The sequence below is a fragment of the Porcisia hertigi genome, chromosome 30 (assembly GCF_017918235.1).
Source record: "Porcisia hertigi strain C119 chromosome 30, whole genome shotgun sequence".
NCBI lineage: Eukaryota > Euglenozoa > Kinetoplastea > Trypanosomatida > Trypanosomatidae > Porcisia > Porcisia hertigi.
The window spans coordinates 83492-107296 of NC_090589.1; the positions used below are offsets into that span (position 1 = coordinate 83492).

The 23805-nt window shown below is 57.2% G+C and overlaps 6 protein-coding genes across 6 annotated transcripts; all 6 read left to right on the forward strand.

Moving 5' to 3' along the window:
* Positions 1-230: 230 nt before the first annotated feature.
* JKF63_02784 (uncharacterized protein) lies at positions 231-3674 on the forward strand (the record flags this gene model as incomplete). The annotated part of the gene is made up of 1 exon (XM_067898808.1): positions 231-3674. The coding sequence occupies one exon, from the start codon at positions 231-233 to the stop codon at positions 3672-3674; it is 3444 nt and encodes a 1147-aa protein (XP_067755252.1).
* A 1747-nt stretch (positions 3675-5421) lies between these two features.
* Positions 5422-7035, forward strand: JKF63_02785 (uncharacterized protein; the record flags this gene model as incomplete). Its single annotated transcript, XM_067898809.1, has 1 exon — positions 5422-7035. The coding sequence occupies one exon, from the start codon at positions 5422-5424 to the stop codon at positions 7033-7035; it is 1614 nt and encodes a 537-aa protein (XP_067755253.1).
* A 1160-nt stretch (positions 7036-8195) lies between these two features.
* Positions 8196-10442, forward strand: JKF63_02786 (uncharacterized protein; the record flags this gene model as incomplete). The annotated part of the gene is made up of 1 exon (XM_067898810.1): positions 8196-10442. One exon carries the CDS (start codon positions 8196-8198, stop codon positions 10440-10442), a length of 2247 nt encoding a protein of 748 aa, XP_067755254.1.
* An 814-nt stretch (positions 10443-11256) lies between these two features.
* On the forward strand, positions 11257-12066 carry JKF63_02787 (uncharacterized protein; the record flags this gene model as incomplete). The annotated part of the gene is made up of 1 exon (XM_067898811.1): positions 11257-12066. One exon carries the CDS (start codon positions 11257-11259, stop codon positions 12064-12066), a length of 810 nt encoding a protein of 269 aa, XP_067755255.1.
* A 1733-nt stretch (positions 12067-13799) lies between these two features.
* JKF63_02788 (uncharacterized protein) lies at positions 13800-17210 on the forward strand (the record flags this gene model as incomplete). Its single annotated transcript, XM_067898812.1, has 1 exon — positions 13800-17210. One exon carries the CDS (start codon positions 13800-13802, stop codon positions 17208-17210), a length of 3411 nt encoding a protein of 1136 aa, XP_067755256.1.
* A 2459-nt stretch (positions 17211-19669) lies between these two features.
* On the forward strand, positions 19670-23482 carry JKF63_02789 (uncharacterized protein; the record flags this gene model as incomplete). Its single annotated transcript, XM_067898813.1, has 1 exon — positions 19670-23482. One exon carries the CDS (start codon positions 19670-19672, stop codon positions 23480-23482), a length of 3813 nt encoding a protein of 1270 aa, XP_067755257.1.
* Positions 23483-23805: the final 323 nt, after the last annotated feature.

Consider the following 23805-nt stretch of genomic DNA (forward strand, 5'->3'; position numbering starts at 1 on the left):
GCCGCCTCAGCATTGCGTTGTCACTCCGCTTCGCTTTTGTGTACGGCGCAGCAAGGCACGCAAGAACCTGGCGACCAGCCCTGGTGAGAGGCAGAGAACTGTAATATATTCAGTGTTCTGTGAAGAGTTGTGCGATCTCGGTGTTGCCGCGACATCCACACCTGCGCTGATTTTCCCCCTTTTTTTTTCATGCCTTTTACTCGCCTCGTTCTTCTTTTGAACCCCCCAGCATGTCACTCGCCTCTTTTTCACAGTACTCTCTCGCGGCGGTGGTGCGCAACCTCCGCAGCGCTCCCCGGGGAACAGAGGAGGAGGCAGTAGACAAGTACATCTCAGACACCAAAAATGAGGTGAACATCGCAGATCCACGCGTCAAGATGACCGCGATTCAAAAGGCGACGTATTTTCACATGCTTGGGTACAGTTCGCGGTATGCGGATTTCCGCATTGTTGAGATGATGGCAAGCCCTTGTTTTCTGCATAAGCGCGTAGCGTACCTCGCCGCCTGTCTCACCTTTACCGAGGATACAGACGTTATACCTCTCATGACGGCGTCGCTGAAGCGTGATTTGAGCAGCAACAATCAATTTGAGGTTGGCCTCGCCCTCTATTGCATCGCATCGATCTGCACACCTGACATGGCGCAAGATGTCGTGACGGACATCGTCAACCTTCTGGGCCACCCCCGTGCGTACGTGCGAAAGAAAGCCACCTTGAGCCTCTACCGCATCTTTCTGAACTACCCAGAGTCGCTGCGGATAACGTATAGCCGACTGAAAGAAAAGCTCGATGACAACAACGAGAAAGCAGACTCCGATCCCGCAGTCCGCGGGGCCGTTGTGTGTGTTTTGTGTGAGTTGGCGCGACGGACACCTGCTAATTTCTTAGGGTTGGCAGTTCCTTTCTACTCGCTCCTCTCCTCTGTGCACAGCAACTGGACACTCATCAAAATTGTCAAGGTGTTTGGCTGCTTCGCGCCGCTTGAGCCGCGACTAGGGAAGAAGCTGGTGGAACCTATTACGAATCTCATCAATACCACCGGCGCCAAATCGGTGCAGTATGAGTGCCTCCTAGCTGTCGCTAAGGGAATGAGCCGAGTTTTGTCCCTGACAAAGTTGGCCGCAGAAAAAATACGCGGTTTCGTTGACGACGCCGACCCTAACTTGAGGTTTCTCGGGCTGGAGGCTCTTTCCCTGCTCATTGGCTCCTCTGATAACCGAAAGCTGGTTGCGGATCAGAGGGACGTTGTACTGAAGTGCCTGGACGATCCAGACAGCACCATCCGGCTCAAGGCGCTTCAGGTGTTACGAGACCTGACGACACGGAAGACGGTGGTGTCGCACATTAATCACATGCTCGAGCGTTGCGTGCGCACTCCACCAGACGAGGATTGGTCCAACGCGGTCATCCGAACGATCGTCAAAACGGCGCAGACTAACGACTACGGGTGGATTCAGGACTTCGAGTGGTATCTCAGCGTCCTGCTTGACCTGTGTGTAGTCGAGCTTTCGGTCTACAGCCACGGCACGTTCATGGAACGCGAACTGGTCTGTATTTTGTCGCGCGTGAACGGCGTGCGACGGCTAGGTGTGGAGGAGATGGTGCCGCTCCTCTCACATGTGCAGTTGCTCAGCTGCAATAGACAGCGCTCCACACAGTGGCGAATCCTATGCGCCGCCGCCTTCATCTGCGGCGAGTATCCGCATTGGATTTCCGACATTGAGGAGGCGTGTCGGGCTCTTCTGGGTGAGCCCATCGCGCTTCTGCCGGCAGAGGTGCAATTCGCGTGTGTCGCGGCGGTGGGAAAGATCGCCGCGTACGTGCATCAACCCTGCACCCGTCACATCGAGCTGTGCAATGGCGAAGAAAACTGCGGCGCGGCCGACGATGCAGGACAGTCAAGAGTCCCGCCACTGGAGGACTTAATACGCACAGTGCTTCTACCGGATGCCGACGAGGACAATGAGGCTTGTCGTAGTGCCGCTGTCGGGGACGCGAAACCCTCCGTTGTTCGAGCTCACCGCGGCTTGCAACGCTTCTGCCACAGCTCTTTCCCAAGTGTGTTGGAGCGTGCGCATCTTGTCCAGTTTCAAGTGGTTGTGCATCCGGAGGTGGGACCAAAGCTGTACGAGGCCGACCTCCCTCCGGTGGTTGCCGGTGCTCAGGACGCAATCGAGGTTCCGGAGGACGTGGACTTGGACACTCCGTTTTGCGAGAATGTGGCAGCGCTCATGGCACTGAGCGGCAGTGATGAGGACGACGAGGGCGTTAGCGGTGGTGCGACAGCAGGCTACTGTGGTCCCGGTTCGGGTGATGATGATGTTAATTTCAATCTTGAGTATCGCATTGAGCAACAGCGCCATGCAGAGAACGCGCGGCGGGATGAGATATCTGCGTATTATCTGCGTGACTGGGGAAGCGGGAGCGTGGCTGCCTCAGGGGATATTGGCGCCTCGCCTTCCCTGCCTCAGGCCGCGGATCAAAATGGCTGCGGTGACGGTCTTGGCTTAAAAGTCGGCGCGGGGACGACTCAACCCAGCCGACGCGGGCGCGCTTCCCATTTCCAGAAGGTTCACAGCATCAATCGCCATCTGTCAAAGCCAGCCGACTATACAGAGAAAAAAGCTGCGCAGAGGCGGAGATCAACATCTCCCGAGGAGGACGAAGCGACGCGTAAGCTGCGCGGCATCGACGTTACTCGTGCTCTCCGCGCTGATGAACGGCTGCCCGAGACACTGACTTACGCGCAGCTCCTCCAAGAGCAGGAAATGGGTAAGGTTAGCACCGATTTACGCGCAGGTGCAAGGGCGGCGTTTCCAGGCTCTGAGCTAGCCCCAGTCACCCTGTACGATGAGCACCCGCTGCGATTGTACATGTCCATCACAGGCTGCAAGGTTCGCAAGGACGGCTTCTACCTCAGCGCTTCTGTCGAGTGTCTGAATAGGACGAGCAGCAGTGTTGTTCACGACGTGCGACTGACAGCCTTGCCTACAGCCGCATTTAGCGCGGGGGACGTTGCTCTGCGTCTAGAGGCGGTTAAGCCCAAGGGTATGGGGGATGCGACTGGTGACACCTCCGTCGAGGTGGCCGAGAGGCTGAAGGGGTCGGCGACGGTGCGGGTACCGATTGTTCTGCAACTCAGACATCTTCCCCCGTCTTTTTCTGACGCGCCGCTGTCGCTGAACCTCACCTGGGCCGCGGAGCGAAAATATCATCAAGCAGCGTTGACACTAGAGTTGGAGTACGTCTACTTTACAAAGCCTGTGCTGCCGAGCTCAGTGCCGATGTCTAACGAGTACCTTGAGAACGTTGTCGGCAAAGCTCTTGCGTCAGCCCCGATTGCTACCGCCTTCTTGCCCTGCAGGAAGGCGTCGATCATTACTGGGGTAGCGGCCGCTATGCCGCAGCTGCGTCTGTCCCCAATCGATGTGTTCAAGGATGCGCTTTCCATGTACGGCCTCCTACACGGCCGCAAGTCGGCGTTGGCGCACACGCATGTGGCGGTGCTGCTGCAGGAGCGGGAGGAGGAGGGCACAAAGGGTGTAATGGTAACAGTGCGGTGCCACTACCCGCCCCTAAGCGAGGCTCTCATTATGAAACTGGCGGAGCTGGTGGATGTACGCCAGCCTTCGACGCCGACAGGCTCCGCGCGTCGAGGGAAAGGCAATCGATGAAGTCGGCGGGACAGTTCCGGGCACCAGAGAGGAGGGTGGCGGGTCTAGTCGTCCACAGTATGGCACTACCCAATGCTCTCATACTCCCTGTGTCTTTTGCGTAACTGTGACAGCGTAACCAAAGGTCGCGCCCCCTTATCGATTCGCAGTTTATTGAAGAGTCTGTTTTGCATGCGCCTGTTTTTGGTAGTTTGCGGTACTCGAGTTTTCCCTCACCTCCGATTCTCTTCCCCTTCCCCCCCCCCCCCCCAGAGGTGGGGAAGGCGAAGAGGGGGAGGGGGTACATCCTCACAAGGCGGGGTAAACATTCAACGCCTGGCCGGCTTCGCTGTAACTGGATTGAGAGGCTCAGCAAGTGGCAAGTTTGAACGGTGCCTATTCTGGACTGTTCATGTAGTGTTTTCCCTGTAAAAATAAAGAGCGAAGTTGCTCATGGCGGTCGTGATGGTGGAGTAATGCGTGTGGTTGCCTAACGAGCTGCACTCTTCAGACGTGCCCCCCCCCCCCCCCCACCTCTCCACACACCTACACACACACACACACACGCACGCACACCGTTTATGGGCTTACGCGTATACACGGAGGCAACGTAAGCTTAGCCGGGCTTTCCCCTCTCCGAAACTGTGAATGTCTCTTTCTTTCGCTCTTCGCGACCTTGAATGACCCAGCAGATTATTCTACATCTCATCCCCGTCTGTCCTCTCTCTCTCTCTCACTCCCCGTGTTCGATTATTGCATCCCCCGCCACTCTGACCGCTTGTCTCTTTTTCCTCCTCTCGCACCCGACACCCCCCCCTCCTTCCTGCCTCCAAGAGCAGCTATGCCCCAATAGCTGTGGTGTATTCATCCCCCTTTCCCTTGCGTTCTTCTTGCTCTTTTTTCCCTCTTACCCCCTGACTTTCTGAGATCGTGGCGGACTGCTCGGCCACCTCCTAATGGATATGTACCTCATCCTTTTCAGCCGTTCGATTTTGTTGTCTCGTTTCCCCTCCCCCCCTCCCCCTCCCCCTGTCTGCTCTGTGTAATCAGTTCCTCGTAGCTGGTGGCGGTCGCGCAGAGGAACATCAAAATCTACACGTGAGATCTGCGACGTACAAACCGTCGCTACAAGAGGGGTGCTGTGAGCTAGGCGCCTTTTCCTTGCTGGGCTGCTGGGTAGAAGTCCAGTGAAGATTAGCGTGGAGAGAGGCTGCGCTTCTCCCCCTCAAAGAATTTTTTCCTCTTTGTTCTCGTTCGGCACGTTTGGCGGGTGTGCCATCCTCTCATACCACTGTTAGCTGCAGTGTTGTCACAGTTCTTCTCTGGCGTTCCCGTCCAGTAATCGAATTAGCATCTCCGCAACCGCCCCCCCCTTTTTTTTTGTGGCTCTCATCGTGCTTTGGAGTGCCTCTGGTGTCATCTTGTTTCTCTGTTATGTCCTCTGGGCGTGCGGATCACCCAAAGCCACACCGTTCTCTTCCTCAATTCGCACTCACTCACTCACTCACTCACTCACTCACTCACTCCCTCCCCCCCTCCCCCTCCCCCTCCCCCTCTCACCCACTGTGCTCCTTAGAGTCTCCTCGTCCTCGCCTTCCCTCTCTTCTCCTCTCCTCTCCTCTCCCCCCCTTTTTTTTTTGAGACCGCAGGTGTGTGAGGGTGTGTGAGGGAGAGTTCCCCTACGAGTGATCCGCACTCCTTCTTTTTCTTTATGTGGCGTTCTTGTTGATCCACTGAGTTTTTTTTCTTACGTAGGTGTGACTTTTGGATGCGGCGTTCAAGTGGCGGTGGTAGTGCCCTCAGTTTGAGTGTGTGCGAGACGGCGTCGCCGCGTTTGACGCCGAAACTAACACCAAGGTCGGCTCACGGTGGGCTGGTCTCTGGTAGCCTCCCTGACCACGTTTCTGGCGGTGGCATCGCTGCTCGCAAGCGTCACGGCCCCGTTTCTTCCCCTGCCCCGTCGCCCACACCGCGACCTTCTAGTCGTACCAGAGAGCCCATCACGGCTCCAGTTCATCACACAAAGAAGAAGAAGGGCAGACCGCAAAATGCACTTTACATGCTGGCGAGGGGCATGGGTATCGGCGCTTCCGGGGGGATAGGTAGTTCGCAAGTGGTGGACCTCCGCGCGCTGGACCCATCACCGTGCCCTTCGCGCGAGTCTCGTTCACCTATGCTGTCTGGCCCAGGACACCCGCGCGACTTGCGCGCCGAGGATGTCCCGGCAACACAAATTCTCGACTTTTTGTATCTTGGAAGTGTGAAGGATGCACAGAATGCTGAGTTCCTGGCGGAGCATCAAATCCGCTACATCATCAACGTCTCCCAAGAGGAGTACTGGTCAGTTGACAAGAAAGTACAAATCTTTACCTTCAAAGTGGATGACTCTGCCACCGCAGACATCGCGGCACTTTTCCAACCGACGCGCGACCTCATCAACAGTGTCCGGGCGCGATACTACCGCTACGCAAGAGGTGAGAGCTCAATTAGGCCGGCAGTGTTGGTGCACTGCCAAAAAGGCCGAAGCCGCTCCGCGACGATTGTGCTGGCGTACCTCATATACACGAACGGCTGGTCTGTCGCAGAGACAATGAAATATGTCGGTATGCGGCGACCATGCGCGGAGCCAAACATTGGGTTCATGGAGGAGCTGCGGAAGCTGCAGGAGAGTCTCTCCTTGGAGGAGCGCACGAAGCGGTGCAGCGAGCTGTGCTGGTTCATGCGCAACCTGAGCCCTGAAACGGCACCATCGCAAGTACGGGAGCTATTCGAAAAGCGCATCGGCATGGTGCGACACGTTGTTACACGTGTCGTGGCTAGTAGTGGAAGTGGCAGTGCTGCGCAGCGCGAGTCCGTGTATTCCGCATCCGTGCCGGCGGCACCGCCCATCGGTGACACCGATGCTGCGGAGCCTCTTGTGCCGTTTGATGTCGGGGTTGCACCGACGAGGCAAGGAGACGGTGCCAACGGGCATCGTGCAGCCACGCGCAGAGTGACACCTGTTCACAAGGATGTCAACGCCGCTGCAGACCCAGGCCACCCTCCAGAGACGGAAAATACGATGTTGTGCTTCGTATTCTTCACCTGCCGCGAGGACGTTCTGCTTGGCATCAAGTCGGGACTATTCAAGCAGTTGCTGCGCCAGCTTCGCCCGGCGGTTGGCAAGCAGATCAAGTACGCCACTGGACCGCAACTCAAGAAAATCATGACCGAGCACCAAAGCATCTCGAGCGGCTTCGCGCAAGACATGGCGAGCTTCAGTGATCGTATCACGATGCCATCGGTTATTCAAGCGGTGGCGGCTGACGCTGACGGGGCTGTGGCGACACAAGAAGTGGCAGACGCTACTCGCAAGCCAGCAGTTCCACTGCGGTCTGCGTAACCGATGTCTCCCCTCGTCGGAGAATTTTGTTCCTGTTTTTTAGTGTTTTTTATATATTTATATATATAGCTCAAGTTCTACGAAAACATTTCCCTGCGTTTCGTACGACTCAGGGGCACGTCTGTTGGACCGTACACTGCATCTATCCCCCCAGGTTGTTGCTCTTCACTGCTCTCTCTTTCTCTGTTTCGCCGCACTTCTTCCGTGTGCAATCCTGTGGATGTCGCCCCTTCTGCCTACGTGCATGCATCGGCAAGTATGCGTGTTGGCAAATGAGGCGTGTAGCCGGTGCCTCTGCGTATATGCGTTTTTTTTTTCTCTCCCCCCCCCCAACTGTACACCTTCACCATGGGTGAGTGGTGATGTGGGTGCCGTTTCTTTCTCAGTACTGCACGATCAACACAAATACGACAATAATATATATATATATACATATATATATATACATATATGTATATAAAAACAGCACCTCTTCTCTCCTTCCCTCAGTTTGGGAGAAAAAAGGATGAGCGACAGAGGGGGCATGAGCACAGAGACACCACCACTCACAGTTACAAAGGCTGCTGTCTGCCTACCTCCCCCTCCGGCCGCCTAACCGCAGCGCTTGAAAGCCGAAAGCGAAAAAAAAAAGCGATTGGCTGCATGGGTGAGGCACGTCAGATATGCAGTCGGGGCTAAAAAACAAACAAACAAAAAAACAGGGATGAGCGGCGGAGGGGGGGGGGTAGAGATGAAGGGAGAAAGGCGCTATACAAAAGCCGCATGTGTCTCCCTCACCTCTTATTCCCTCGGCTTCGGCGCACCTTTGGAGAGCACGCGTGTTCCGCCACGATGCTTCATTCACCCCGGTCCGGTGTCTCCTTCGCTCTTTACGTTCTCCGTGTGCACCGCCCCTTTTTTTTGTTGTTGTTCTTGTGATTTTGCTCTGTTACCCAACCCCTCGATGTCAAAAAAAAACGGACCTTGTCCTTCGTATAGGGATTGTTGATGGAGCACATTTACCTCGTGTTTTTATCCTCACTCGCGAACGTGTTTTTCATCACTCTGCCACAGGTACGCCGGCGGAGGGCCTTTCTAAGGCTGACACGCAGCCGTCTCAGGGAACAGCGCCATACACTGGCAGCACAACCAAGCCTATATCTGACCCCTCGCTAGTCAAGATGACCTCGCCGCAGTACTCCACGCCGTATTCTGTACTGACTTACCCTACCTACACTCCCCTCTCTGTTGCACCTGTCAAGTCCGGGGGATCGTCAGTGTGGGCGGATCTTTCGCTCCTTCGCGCTGCCGTGAAGACGGATGTGGATCACCAGCACGCAATCCTTGAGCCTGCTGCCCAGCAGCTCTACACGCCATCCTCACCTTTCAGTTGCGGTGCCGGGTGTGCTGCTCGAGACTTCAGGACAACATCCGGTGGAGGTTCAGTAACTTTTCTCTCTCCTGCACCTCAGCTCACGCGCGTCAATGCCCCGCTCTACGCTCCACCTGGAGCCGTGAAGACGGTGTCTTCGCTTCACAGCTGCGTGCCTTTCCCCGGCTCCGTTGCCAAGCACTACTCCAAGAACGTAATGGAGGTTCAGGGTCTGCCTAGTGCGACCTCGACGCACCAAGCACCCTCTCGCTCTCGTGACGCTCCACGGGTTGTGGACGGAGTTGAGGCAGACATCCAATCTGATGTGATGTCTCCTTCTCGGGTCTCACCAAACTTGTGCACTTTTCGCCAGGAGTGTCAATCCCTTCTGGCGCTACTGAACACCTCGTCCTCCCCGCGTCGAGCAGCACCGTTGCTGAGCAGCACAGCTGCCGCTTTGGATTCTCAGATTCCAGGCTTGGTAGACGGTGAGACCACCAGCGATTTGGCGGGTGCCGTTCGCCAGGCGGCGCACCAGGTAACTACCCTGTCACCTCATGAGTCGGCAGCGGAGTTGTCTGTATCTCATGTACCAGGGGTGGACACGAAGGCGGCAGCCACAGTGAATCCTGGGCACTCGACGACATATGCGCAGCTGTTGCGGGAGGTGAATGGGCTGGTCAGATTGGTGAAGGAGGAGCAGGAGCACAGACAGCAGCGAAGTTTGGCAACCCGGCCGGACGGTGTAACTGGAGCCACACCAACCCAGGGAAGTAGTGCTGATATCGCGGCTCCTGTGACGTCGTTGCCATTCATGGGCTCGGCGACTTTGCCCACGAGCACCCCTGAGAAGCAGTACCCAGCGGCTGCAAAGACCCGCCGCCACGATCGAATGCGGCGTTCTTCGCCGTCGCTTCCTCTTGCACCGAGCACCACAGAACTTGTGCATGCCCCCGCCAGTCCATTCTGGGCAGCTCAACTGATGAAGTGGATTGTGTATCTCGTAGAGCGGCGGCAAAGCGCGCTGGTGCGCATCCAAGCATTCGAGGTCGCCCGCGCACCCGACCGACATGGAGCGTGCGCTGGCGCCGTCGCTGAGGAATCAACCGCTTCCCCGATGCCCTCAGCAATCCGTACAGCGGAGGCGCTGCTTGAGCTGCTGCGCTCCCTTGATCCATCGACCAGCGATGTTGACTCGTGGACCGCAACCCAGCAGAGGCAGATGTGCACGCGCACTGCAAATCTTCTGGCGGAGCTGACAACGATAGAGGAGAGGGTATTGGCAGATGTTCTAAACGATGCCGCAGAGAGGGGGGCGATGGAGCGAGAGAGGAGCATCAAGGAGTCATTCGCTACGAGGACAGCGTCACTGCAGCCAGCGAGTGCTGTGTCGGAGGCGTATCGGCAGGACATGATGGACACCGTTGCGCTGCTTGAACAAGTTTCACAGGAGTACTCGGCGCTAAAGCACCAGGTGGAGGTGGCCCTGGGCCAACCCACAGGGCTAACCAATGAGCTCACGCGTGAACTGTCTACAAAGGCGGAGCTAGGACCGCACTTTGATCACCTCGCCGCAGAGAACAACAGGCTAACGTTGGAGCTGAATGAGATGAAGGCCAGGTTGCGTAAGGCCGAGGGCGTGGCCCAACCGGTACCACAGGAAGAGGCGTTGCGCAACCAACTAGAACGTCAGACTCTTCAGCTGCGCGATGTGCGCGCCGAGCTGGACGACGCGAGGAGCGAAAGTAACGCGCTTCGGAGCACGATTCTGCAGCTGCGAGAAGTGCTGAAGCGACACCGAGTAGTTGTTCACTTACTGACGCGCCACCGACCGGAGCGAGAGAGCGCTGCAGCGGCTGCAGACGAAGATGGATCCTGTAAGGGTCGTGCTATCGATCCTAGCCTCCTTGAGAGCCCTCTTATGGATCAAATCAAGGGCATCCTCTCCGGTGCCTGTGACCTCCCGTCCTCATCATCTCTGGCTTCGCCAGACAGAAGCACGTCAAGCAACCATGAGAGCCCTGAGGACTCCGCTGGGCGCTCCTCTCTGCTATGAGGTTCGCGTTGGCCAGTTTAGCGTAGCGTGCCATCGAAGCTGTTCTCGGTGTACGCGTCTGTGTGTCTGCGTCTGCGTCTGTGTCTGTGTGTGTGCTCGCCAGTTTTGACAGGTCAACTTTTTGTTCGCGAAATGGTTTCGTATCTCTCCCTTTCTTTTCCCACTCCCCCCTCATTATCAGTCGAGGGTATCCGTTTTTCTTCCGCTCCGACAGCGTGTCGTCAAAGGGTATGTGGAGTCCTTTACATGCTGCTGAAGGAAGATCACGATAACAAGGTGTACGCTCGTGTCAGCCAACCGGCCCTCTCCCCCCCTTTCCCCTCCCCCCCCCCCAAAAAAAAAACAAAGACTCGTGTATTGGCTTCTCCGGATCCTTTTTTTTTCGTGGGTGGGTGATCATAGCCTTGTCTGCAGCGTGTGAAGAGGATAGCCAGCCGATACAGGTTGTGCACTCCCGTCTGTAGATTGCGACCATCCCGTGCTTCCGCCCGTATTCATTGCTGATCGTTCTTGGTCTTATTGCCGCATGCATGCGCGTGGGTTCATCCTGCTTTCCATGTAGGCAGCGCCTGCGTCATTCTCGCTTTTCTCGGCTGGACTTCCCCCCCCCCTCTTCCCCCCGGCCCCCTTTATCGCCTCACAGCGACGCAACACACGTCTGCTACTTATCCATAAAGCTGAGGGAGTGATTGGGCAGAGCGTGTGTGCGTGCATCTGTCCGTGCGTTTCTTTTTTTGTTTTGATTGTGGCACGTCTAAGCTCCGGTAATCATTCGGCGTTTTTCGCTTTCGTGGGGGGAAGGGGGCTGCATTCAATGATACGCGGCACCTCTTCTGCCTTGGCGCGCAGCTTCCGCGCAAGCCTCAAGTATCCCTCCCTCGTATCGTACAACAAGCTCCCATGGGAGGTGGTGAATCATGACAGCACGAAGCTTCATATGCACTTAGCTCCACACTACGAACAGCTCCTGGCGCTCGCTGCAGTCACAAATGTGCCGCACTTGACGGTTTCTGCGCACCTCAACGTACCGGAGGCGGAACGGCTACGCTTGTTGCCCGGCGTTGTTTATATTCTAGGTGGCAAGACTGCTCACGAGAACCCGCCGAGCTTCACAGCCTACCGGATTGCCGATCCGACATCGTTACAGTACTACGGTCATATCCACCATGACGTTGCATCGCTTCAGCGGGCAGACATGTGCACGTCAGGTGATTTGCGACTCCTCTGCCTCGCTATGCACTTTGATGGGGTTGTGGCGAAGACGTCGCCCGGCTCTTCCCTCGATTTGATCACCGCGGCGTCTAAAGATGGCAGGTTTTCCCTCTTCTACTTTTTCCGCCCCAATCGTCCGGCAAATGAGCTGACGCAGCCGTTCGAAAAGTTTTACGAACACCGTCCAACCCTCGCTGGCCTGGACGCCTTCGATGCAACGTCGTCTGAAAAGGGGAAGTCGTGGACACCCGTCCTCCAGGCACCACAGCGTATTCTAGAGAAGCAGAGACTGACTCCGGCACAGCCTTATCGTCCGCCGCACAACTATTTGATGGGGCTGGCCGAGCGTCTCGGTGTCCGCCCTGGAGACTCTTTCGGCCGTCGCTCCCTGATGTGGGGCACATGGTTCTAGCCACTACGCGCTTCTCTCTCCTGTCTCTTTCTTGGGTGGTGCAGCGGTTCATTGCCATCGCTCTTGCAGGTATCACTCCTGTCCCCTCAAGGATGCCGGTGTGTGTGTGTGTGTGTGTGTGTGGGTGGGCACCCCCCTCTCATCGCGTCTTCTCCCCCTTTTCTTCAGTGTTTACTGGTCTGTAGGGCCACAGGGTGGACTTTGGTGTTGGTGTCGACTGGATTCGATGGTGTTAGTGTTCTTGGTTAGTGTTGTTCTCGTCATTGCTCGGCCAGTCAGTCACTTCGATGGTGTACGCACAACAGTGGTGCCACTCGGTTGGTGCCATGGGCGTTGGTTGCTCTTCAGTGTCCCCACATTCTTTAGTTTCTCTAACCCCCCCGCCCCCCCAAAAAAGAAAAGCTTGTACTAAAGGATTTCTTACGCTGCGCTTCCCCTCGTCTCAGTGCACCGTGTCTCATCCCCATAGAGACGCCCACTTCCAAGGATGTGGTCGCGCTGGACTTGGCGGGTCACCGTAGCACACGTTCTCCACCACGATGAGTACGTTCACCAGCGGTGAAGCCCGTTGATGTGGGAGTGTGTCAGGCGAAATGGCGCCACCATCTCCCCCCTCCTCCTTCCCCTCCTCCTGTATCCGCTATCTTCCCCTCTTCTCCATCTATCTCCGACCTCCTCCTCCCCCCTACTCGTCTCTCTCTTTTTTCATCTTCAATATCATCTTCTGTATTCTTCCGTCCTTGGCTATCTGCGCCGGCGCTCGACTGCCGGCCCCCCTCATGCGAGAGAATGCTACGACTAGGCTTTCGAGAAGAGGGACCTCATTAAAGGCAGAAGCACTGTACACAAGAAGCGCAGGTGCGCCCCACGCTTGCTCTATTGTGTTCGCGCGCGCATCACTAGACAACAACCGCTAGATTATTCAAAGTACGCTCCCTCTTCCTCCTTACCGAACCCTCAAGGCCCTCCTTTCCTTTTAAAACCCCCCCCACGATACGGATAGACAGCGAAGTAAGGCCGCGCAGATCCTCGATAGCGGTGGAGTCATTTATCAGAGGCTCTCTCTCTCTCTTTTAATCCATCCGTCCTTGTACATCTTTTTTCTCTTTCCCCCTTCCCCCCCCCTCTCCCCCTCTCCCCCTCTCCCCCTCTCCCCGTTGACTTTCCAGTGTTTTATTTTCGCTGTTCTTGTTTTTGTGTCTTTTTTTCGACTGGGAATCTTCATTAGGCTCTCCCCCGTATTCCTTTATCGGTGTTTTTTTTCTTCGTTTTTGTTTTCTGTAGATCTGCGTTTCTGTTCAATTTTTCGTTGTGTGGGATGTGTGGGGAGGGGGCCCTCGTTCCTTCTCGTTCCATCCCCAACTTGTCTCTTACATCCGTTTCCTGTCTCTCCTCTTTTTTTTTATCTGCTTTTGACGTTTCTTTTTTGTTGTTCGTTGTCGTTTCCCGTTTCGCATTGTTGTTCTGGTAGGACTGAACTCTTTTTTGTCTCTTTCAAAACACCACCTCCCCCCCTCCTCCTCTCCCCCTCTCTTCCCCTTGCCATCGGGGCACACACACACACACACACACGCACGCACACTTGAACCCTTGTGTGCTCAATAAGTAACGCTTTGTTGTGTGGGGCTTCAGCAGTCTTCTTCTCTCCTCCTACTCTGCTTCCTCCCTCTCTCGCCCCCCTCCCCCCTCCCCCCTCCTCCCTCCCCCAGACAGCATTTGTATTCCTCTTCACAATGCTGTCCATGTTTAAGGGTAAGAAGGGCTTCTCAGTGCTCTTCAACAGCGGTGACGAGGGGAGGCAGTCCGCCACGTTATCGGAGTTGTCAGTGTGTCGCCTATCTTCCGCTCACCACTCGGACAACGGATGTCGCCCGAGTCGGAGAAGCGTCGCACAGTATCAGTGCCAACGGTGCTCAAAGCGCTTCTCTGCTCTGGAGCCTGAAGGGGAAGAGGCCTCGTTGTGTCAGTGCCACCGCTGTGGATATCCCACATGCCCACAGTGCCGAGAGTCGGCGACGGGAAGCCCTCCGTGGGTGTGCTGCGTCTGCAACGGTTTCAAGTCGATCATGTGGCTCTTGGAGAGGACACGTGCAGGGCCCATGCTCGTGACGAGAATTGTGGAGTACTGTGACCCACGAAGGCAGCGGCTGATGCGATCGATGTTCCGATTTACATTGCAGCAGTACCAGGCCCTTACCCCGCGTCCGTCCATCGCGCTGGCAGGGAATGCAAGCGACGGTCGTGCTGGTAGTGGCGCACCATCCAGCTCGCGACGGGCTTCTAAGACACCACCACCCGGTCTATCAAAGACACCGGCAGGCTCGCGGCTGTCAGGCGAGCGCAGTGGTGCTCGCCTAACTCAGGTGTCAGGAAGTCTCAGCAACGTACGCCGACCGTCGATGTACACGCATCCCAAACGTGCGTCGCTGCTGTGCTCCACGCGTAGGTCGGACACCGTTGTGGCATTGACTTTTGACGCCAGCATTGTCAGTGGTCACGACGACGCATCGAAGGAGAACACGCCTGTGGTCGAGTGCATCACACGCGGTTCCGAGGCGCTGCGACGCATCGAGGAGCCGGTAGGCGTCGTGGAGTATTCGCCCGAATCGAAGTGGCGGACATCCGGCTACGTGAGCGGAGAGGCGGAGGAGAACGGAGTGCGGTCGCCGTCTCTCCCTGGGGGCAGCGCGTGTTTCACCCACCTAGAGGAACGCTGCGCTGCTGTCGCCGACATCTACCACGCCAAGATATCAGGCGCGCCATCGGGTGACGCAACGTTTGGGACATCCGTGGTGGAGCTGGAGGCGCCATCGCCTCTTGCGCGTCCAAGCGGTCCAGCGGCCTTTCAGCGCGAGTCTCTCCAGCCGCAGGTGGTGACCACCAACCATGCCGTAACACCGACAGAGAGTGATAGTCTTGTTTCCCCGGCAAGTGCTCACATCGCACCGGGGATGTCGTCAATGCGAGTCGACTGCGCAGAGCAGCCATTTCGCCTCGGCCGCAGCTGGAGTCCCTCCTCAAACGACTCAGTCCGCAGCACCAGTCCGGCACCGCGCTTTCCCACCTTTGTACAATTCTTGGATGACCGCAATGACGTCATTGCCGGCCAGACACATCTCCCACGCGAATCGGATGTGTTGGTGACGGTCTCCCCCGACACTGAGGACGGTGAGAACGAAGGTAGTGTGGTCGAGCTTGACGCTGAGTGGCGCAGCAGCCGTATGATACCTGTAAGCGGCAACTCCAAAAGAGAGCTGCAGACCCCACGGGGTGCGCAGCAGCGCACTCCTCTGTCTGCTTGCATCAGCGGCTCGCCGGAGGTTCGCAGCGCGCGCCGTACGAGCGGGCTGAGCTACTTCACTCCCACTCGGGCACTGGACATGTCGAGTGCGCGCGCCACTCTTCACCAGGGCAGCTCTAGCCGCCGCCGTACCACGCGAAGAGGCCTGCAAGACCCTCACGCTCCGCACCTCCACGGTAGCATCACCGGTGACACCGGTGCGGCAGCAAACGGACGGCGGAGCGGACATACGTATGACTCCCATATGCACGACCCACCAAGCAAGTTGAACTCCTATTTAAACTCAGCAGACTGGACTCATGGGCATCGGCGGCTCCAGCAAGCGCCGATCACCACACGTACTGCAGGCCGTGCGCTCGGCGGCGACGGACGCCAGCGAGTGGTGCAGCGGCGCACGCTCACAGCGACACCGCTCGAGCGCACCGCTTCACGCAATGACGGCTTGCAGCGGATGCCCTCACGCAATAAGGCACTGACTTCCACGAAGCTCTCTTGTGCACAGCTGACACGCACCGTCTCCTCTCATGGGCATGGCCCCTTCTTTGTGCGCACGAACAGCACCACGCCAGGCGAATTGACCTCAAAGCCGTTTCATAGTGCACATCCCACCGGTGACATTGGTGGCCGCGCACGCCTGCAGCGCACCCAATCGAACGGCTTTATGCGAATGAACTCCGGTCTTGGGGTGGCAGCGCGTGTCAGTGCACAAGGCAGCTCTGAGTTGGAGGGAACACATCTTTGCAACGAAAGGCATGCTCCCGCTGGCACTTCATCTGTGCACATGTGTCCCCTCACCCGTACGCTCTCCTCAGGCTCACTGCTGAAGCGAACCGCCTCGCATGGATGCCTTAGCGCCCGCGGCGCGGCGCCGTTTGGCCGCACAAAGTCCCTCTCGAGTTTCAAGCGTTCTGCCACAAGCAACACATGCTTGGTAGAAGCGGGGCGCGTTGCAGATGTCGAAGTTGCCGCTCCCCGTCACCGACCATCTCCTCGCATTTTCATGCGTACAGCCACCGGTACGAAGTTTTCCAGTAACTCCCGCGCTGAGGTGTATGACAGGAATCGGTACCCGCTGGAGCCTCCTCCACCCTCCTCATCTGCCACACTGTCGGGCAGCACACGTAAAGCACCAGCAGGTTATCAGCGAGTGGTGGCCGCCTCTCCCATGCGACGCATCCCCACTGCCACGCGCAGCGCGACGCCAACGGCATTTTCTCGCACTGGCACAGGCGCGCGCAATTTCCAGCGTCAGAACAGCCACACGCGTCGCGAGCCTGTGTGGCTCTGCGGTGAGGCAGCGCGGCGGATTGTCGATCCGGCGCCAACCTTAGGCGGTATGATGAGACGAAAGGCTGTCGGAAGCACGCTGCACCGCACTCCCTCGGCTACTGGTGCCCCCCGCAGCTCCTCGGTAGCACTGCGCACACCCCGTCCGATCATTATTGCAAGTGTGTCAACGGCAGCGACGCCAGCCCCAATAACCGGGGGTAGACTCCACAATGGATGCCGTCCGGTGCTCTCATCAGGTCACAGTGGTTCCAAACCGCGCAGTAGCCATGGTTCCCGTATCAGCGATAGCAGGAGTCGAAATAGCGGCGATGCAGGCAGCGCGGCGGTGGCGGAGGAAAAACCCCCTCCGGGGTCCGCGAGGGAGCAGGCAGGTCTCCGGTGCCTTGTCCCGCTTCTTAGGAAGACCACCTCGAAGGGGAATGCGTCGCCGCGTGTGGCGACTCCGAACCATGGCGAGACTTTTCCAGCCGTCATTGCCACTCCACGCACCAGGGTCCGGAAAGACTCTTCAGCAAGTCCATTTGCTAGACAGAAAAGCTGCAATCATTTATAAATGACACATCGTCAGATGTCCTTGCGTGTGCTTGTTCATCTGCCCCCCCCCCCTTCACGCACACACACACACACACACAGTTCATCTTTGGTTTGCTGTCCCCACGTAGGTGGTTCCACGTTCTTTAGGGTCTGTGCGTATGATGTTTTCCGAATGTGCTGTAGCCGCGAAGACCTCCGGGTGCGATGGTGACCGTGTCCACGTGCGCATTCCTCGTTGGGGCCTCCTGCCAAACTAGATGCATACATGCAGATCGATATGTGCGTGTATGTGCATGTGTGTTTTTTTTTTTTCTGGGGGGGGGAGGGGCGGTTACGCCCCCTCAGCATTGAGGCCTTCGCAACTAAACATATATGTTGTGCAATTGTGTATATTTCCCCTTTTTTTTTGGTGTCTCGATAAGCATCGGAAGCCCTGTATAGATGTTGTTCTTGGAATTGTCAGTTTTATTGCGTTTTCGTGCCTGCCACGGGCATGCGTTAGAGGCCTGCACTCTCGTGTGTAGGCGCGTGTGAACTGCGGTCTGCTTCGACCTCTTTTTTTTTTTGCCGTCATTTTCTCTCTTCTGTCCTCCCCACCCCTCCCCCTCTTAGCCCCGGTGTTTTTTTCCGTTTTTCTTCTCTCCGATATTTCCAAGTGGTGGGTGTCGGTTGCACCCCACTGACGACGAAGGGGCGGGAAAGGAGAGGTTTTCTCTCTCCGTGTGTGTGTGTGTGTGTGTGCGTCTACATCCGAAGGACAGCAATGTGATGGTTATTTAGACTGAGTGGTGCCTCTGCTGCGTCACCTATGAGCTCACTCTCTGTTTTTCTTAGAGCACCATCCCCCCCCCCCCTACTGCTCCTCCGCCTTCGTTGTAATCCTGTTTGTCTTGCGTTACGGTCTTGTGCGGAATGCATCAGCCCATGGTCTTTCTCTCCTTTCTCGAGGACACCGCGCATGCGCATCACAAGGGGGAGGGCTCTCCTTTTCACGTCTCCCCGCCCCCAACCTCTTTCCCCCTTCTCCTCCTCCTCCTCTCCCCTCCCTCTTACCCCCCCCCTCCCCGCCTGCTCCACAAAGAAATTTTTAAAAAGCAAAAAAGGGGGCGCTGGTTTGAGGAAAGACTTGGATGGATATTAGCTCGAAATGGATTTCTCTTTTTTTTTTCTTGGGGGGGGCGATGGGGAGTGGTTGTATCATTTTTAGAAGGACGGACAACCCACGCGCATGCTTCTTGATAAAGCTCGTCTGCATAAGTGTGGTTTGTGCTCCGCACCCGCTGAGAGAACGACGAGGTGACCAAGGCTGTTGTCCATTCGGGTCTCTCTCTACCTCTGCGTATATATTGTATTTATATAGGTGTGCGTGTGCGTGTCAGTGTGCCCCCGTTTTTACCTCTCAACGTGTTTTTGTTTTTTTTTTTTGGGGGGGTTTACAGTACATTTTTTTTCTATTTTCAGTAAGCCATCTTTCTGTTTATACGTGTCGCTGTTCCGCTCATGTTGAGGGGCTCTAGATCCATTTATCAGACATGAAGAGAAGTTAGCGTGGGTCCGTTCTGAGGCTCGTGCAGGTATATTCATTGTCACGCCATCACGGTGTACTGACAATGTGTGAAGCGTGTGTTACACTTCTAGTCCTCCTTCACCCCGTTAGCGCCTTGTGTGCTTCCGTCTCCGAGCACGGCAAGGCGAACACAACCACGTTGGACCCCCCCCCCCCCCCGAGCGCCACAAGAGCGGGAAAACGCTCAAAAAGGGGAGGGGGGAGGAGGGGGAGCCGCCTCTGAATAGTCGTTTTAATTCCCAGCGTGGCTTTTGTGGAATTCGTTCGCGCAGTACGCGTGGGCGATGGAGGACCTCGCATGTGTGCAAGTGGGGCGGTCGTCTCTGTACTCTCCCTCTCTGGAGCATCGTGTCGCCACGCGTTCATAGTCACATGCCAACTACTCTCCTCTGAGTCTCACTCCTTTTTTCTTTGATGCAGGGCGTGCTCTTCCCTGGGGTTGTGCTGCACCTCTGCAGTCGTAGTATGACCCCTCGCTGACTTGCTCCCCCCTTTTTTTTTTCCATTCTGTGCTTGCTTGAACGTTTCCATCGTGATTTCTGCGCTCTGCTTTCTCTCATCCGCACCCACCCACACAGACACACACACACACACACACACTTTCTCTACGAGCGTCTCTAGACTGCGCTCCACGATCGGTTGATGTTTCTACTGAACTCACCTCACCTTCACCCCTTCTTTTTTCCTCTCATTTTCCTGCGCCGCGTGCATCTCTCTCTCTCTCTTTTTTTTTTTTTGCGAGGGCGGGGTAGGTCGGTGGGGGTCAGTGGGGCACGTGTGGGTACGCGCGTCTCTCATCCTCCATGTTAACACCTTGTGCTCTGATTGAATCTTATAGGTGAGATGACTCAACACAGTATCCCTAAGTTCTGCACACACGCCTCTCTCTCAGAGAGCTGTCTGTGAGTGTCATGCCGTCGGAGGAGGATCTCACTCTCACACTAGAGGGGGGGGCTAGAACATGCTCAGAGTTCATTGGGGCCGTATCTGCCCGCGAGGCACCAGATAATCCCAGTGTACAGATGTGCATTCTCAGTCTCGGCTTCAATGTGGAGAGTGTCGTTGCTCAATTGCTGTACCAGCGCATAGTCGTGAACAGGGCCCATCGGCGCGTCTATTGTGTGGTTTTTCCGGATCGCCGTATGCCCGGTGTGTTGACGCGTTTTGCCAACTTTATCGGGCGGCATCTGTCGCTGAGACACGCAAAAGAGACAGGGCGGGGTCAGACTGATGCCTCTGCGGATGCGGCATCCGGTCACGCGTCTCCTATCCCTGTAGTCGCAATTGAAGAGGGAACGGGTACAAAGGAGCGGTGCGCAGTGTTCCAGCGCGGGGCGGTGGCGGTGCTCAGCAGTCACGCTCTGTGCGCCGATCTACTCCATCGGCGGCTCGCGGTGGAGCTCGTTGGAATGACAGTACTCGTGCTGCCCAATTCTTTGCTCAGCGGGGTTCGACTCCAAGATGCGCTGGCACCGCAGACGGCCTTCTGCGTTCAGCTGCTGCTGCGTAGTGGCAGAGGTGTGAGCGGCGGGCAGGGCCCCCCACCGATCACTCTCGTCTCTGACGCGCCGATGCTCATGCGGTACCTTGTTCAGCGACATCACTTAGGAGCGGAGCGGTTTGTCCAGCAGCTGCAGGTTGGCGATATTCAGTTGTTCCCACGGTTTCGTCTGGACTTTGTGCGGCACTTTGAGGAGCTCAGTCGCACCTTGCGGCGTTCACTCGCAGTGGACCGCGTCGTGGCCCCTGTGGCGGCGAGCGTATTGGCCTTGGACGGCCTCCTTACGAAGATTGTGTTGGAGACGCTGCAGGAGCTCCAGCACCTGGAGAAGCAGCTCCACGCGCAAAGGAGCGTCAGCAATGGTGATACCACTGCGGGAATCTCGACAGCAGGAGGCTCACACACACAAGCGTGGCCTTCCGCCGTCCGGCCTGCTGACGCTGCGACAGAGGCTGATGAGGATGCCAGCGCTCTCCGTTTCTTGCCACGCGCCAGGCTCTCAGCGAATTCTGTGCAGGGCCACCCCAACTACAGTACCTTCCCGCGCAGTGGCACGCCCAACGGCAGCAGCACTACGTCGTACATTCGCCATGGCTGGCGTGCAACAGCGGAGCACGAAAGGAAGGGGGTATTCTTTGGCGGTATAAGCAAGGAGGACGCCATCTCTGTTGACTTCTCCGAGCTCGACAGCGATCTGCGCGCGGTCGTGCGTCGTCATGAGTCACACTGGCCGTATCGCCTCCTCACCGAGAGTCTGATCGATGTTCGGCGCTTGCGCCGTGCAACCCGCGGCACAGCGTACACGTTTCTTCTTGAATTGGAGTCAGTGCTGGAACGCCGACTGCCGCAACGTAGCGTCTATGGTACCGGCACGCCTCCACCCGCCGCGTTGTGGACACTCTCCTCTCACTTCCACGACGTTGTCACAGTGGCAACACACCGTGTGGGGACTGTGGTGCACATGCCTAGCGCCGCTCCCGTCCCTGGCGTCGCGCCCGCCAAGAGTGCCGCTACAAGTCCAACGAGCTCCGCGAAGGATGTGGTCGTGCTGGTGGACAGCACCAGTGACAACGATGAGTGTACTGAGGCACACCACGATACTGCTGCGATTTCTTCTACTGCCGCGCCTCCCGGCCAGTCACCCACCTCATCGGGTGGAACAATGGTCCCTCGGCTCATACCCAATACGGATGAGCACGAAGGTGACGTGGAGGTAGTTGTGCGACTGGTGTTCAGTTGGTGCCGCACGATGTTGCGGCGTCTCGCACGTCGAGGCAAAGCTCTAACGGATGCCTCAGAGCCTCGCCCCGCCCTGCTTCTTCTCACTCTCAGCCCCAACGCTGTGGTGCGCTACACAGAGCGCCTCACGAACTCGCTGGAGATGTACAAGCGGTTGCAGCTTCAGCGCTTCATGCGGGTATACCAGGCGAAGTACGGTGTGGAGTTGACTGAGTTGGTGGAGGCGCAGGGGGCAAGTGACGTGGCGGCGCAGCTGCCCTCAGCACTCCCCTGGCGTACAGAAGATGCTGATGACGTCCCCAGCGAAGAGGAGGGAGACTTGGTAGCGGGCGAGGACAAGGAGATTGACAGTCGCAGTGGACCGCATCGCGTCTTGGACACCACTGCTTACGCGATGCGCCGTTTTTCGAGGCAAGATGGCCGTGATACCGGCGTTGCAGAGCGCGACGCGTCTGCATTGTACGCCGACGGGGGCAGACACACGCAGGCACTGATGGAGGACATCGGCGTTGGCGCCTTCCATCAAGCCCTTCTATCCAAGCTGCCGCCGCCGCCGCCACGAACGCGTAGCATTGACGAGCCGCACACATCATGTGATAGCGAATCTCGATCCTCAGCACCGGCATCCATTGCCAAATCGCTGCTTATGCTTGAGAGGGTCAGGGAGGGAGTTGTGACGCTCTGCCCCGACTGCGGTGGCGCTACGGGGGACTACGATGCCACTGCCACCGCTACCTTCGGACGGATGCCACGCGTGTTGGTGCTGGACGCATCCGCGATGTCTGCAACAGAGCTGACCATGTTGCTGGATGGGTCACACGCTGCCCTGCAGCTTGGTTTTCCTGTGACAGCCGCACCACAGGTGCCTGCAGTGTCCACGTGTGGTGCCGAAGGAGCTGAGGGTGCCAGCGCCTGGCTTCGCGTTGATCGCGTTGTGTTGGCGCGTCAGCATCTGGTACTGCTTCGACAGCTTGAGATGGCGCAGGATGAGTTGCCTGCGGAGCGACTTGCCTCTATCAAGGTGCAGCTCATCACAACCAGCCTAGCGGAGCTGGACTTCAAGAAGACAGTGCAGACGGAGCAGCGAGCCTTCGAGAGCCTTGCGCACACGAAAGCCACACTGACGGGTACACTGCTCGCTGCCCAGGTGTCGCTGCGGCAGACGGAGGAGGCTCTGGAAAGTGGGTGGCAGGTGTCACGGCGTCGAGCGGGCCCCCGAAAGGGAACGATAATGGGGCGTGTGGTTGGTGATTCGTTGTGCAGGCCTGCCTCTCCGCCTCCGGCGCTGCCGTGCATCGTGTTCGATGAGCGCGAGTTTCGCTCTTCACTCCCGTACGACCTCTACCGTCGTGGCGTGCAAATCGTTCCACTGACGCTCACAACAGCTGACTACGTGCTCTCTCCCGAGTACGCTGTGGAGCGCAAAAGCCTTCAGGATTACTTCCAGTCTGTCATGTCTGGACGGATCCGGCACCAACTTGCTGCGCTTTCTCGGAGGTATGCGCGCCCCTTATGTCTCATCGAGTTCCAGCGTGGCCTCCCGTTTCGGTTGACGCATACCGCCATCTATGCCAAGACGGCCGTACTCATGGCCTCCTACCCTCGCGTCAGCTTCATCTGGGCGCGCAGCTCTGCCCACGCAGCGGCTATGCTTGTGCTGCTGAAGAAGTCTGTTGCGGTTGCCAACGTGGACCCGGCTGATCCGTCGCTCACAGCCACTGCTATGAACCCAGGTACTGCCGCGGATGTAGGCGGGGTCACGGCAACCGCGGCAGAGCGTGAGGCGGCACATTACGCAGCACGCGTCCTGTCCAAATTCCCGGGCATCACTCACCAGAATGCGCCTCGTGTGATGCAGCTCTGCGGCTCGCTCATCGGACTTGCCACAATTTCGCATGCCGCGCTTGTGGCCGTCATGGGCGAGGAGGACGCAGGGAGGCTTTACAGTTTTCTCCACACCCCTTTTCACGAGCGGGTGGACTGATGCTTTGTTAATTTTATTTCTTCGTCTGTCCTCCAGTAGCACAGCAGCAGGGGGATAGGGGGGGGGTGGATGAATGGATGGATGGAGGCTCGCAGCACACCGCGTTGACTGCGCTACCCACATCTGTCCTTGATATGTGATTTGGCACAGTGTCTGTGTATACCGAGAGGGGAAATAGAGAGAGACCTCCTCCTCCCCCTCCTCTTCCCTTCCGTCGTGGGACTTTCCGTGCCACCGCCGTTACTCGGGTTTCGGTCTGCGTATCCCGTCAAAGAGGCACCACGGAGACGATCTGAGAGATGCACATAAGAGAAACCTCTGTG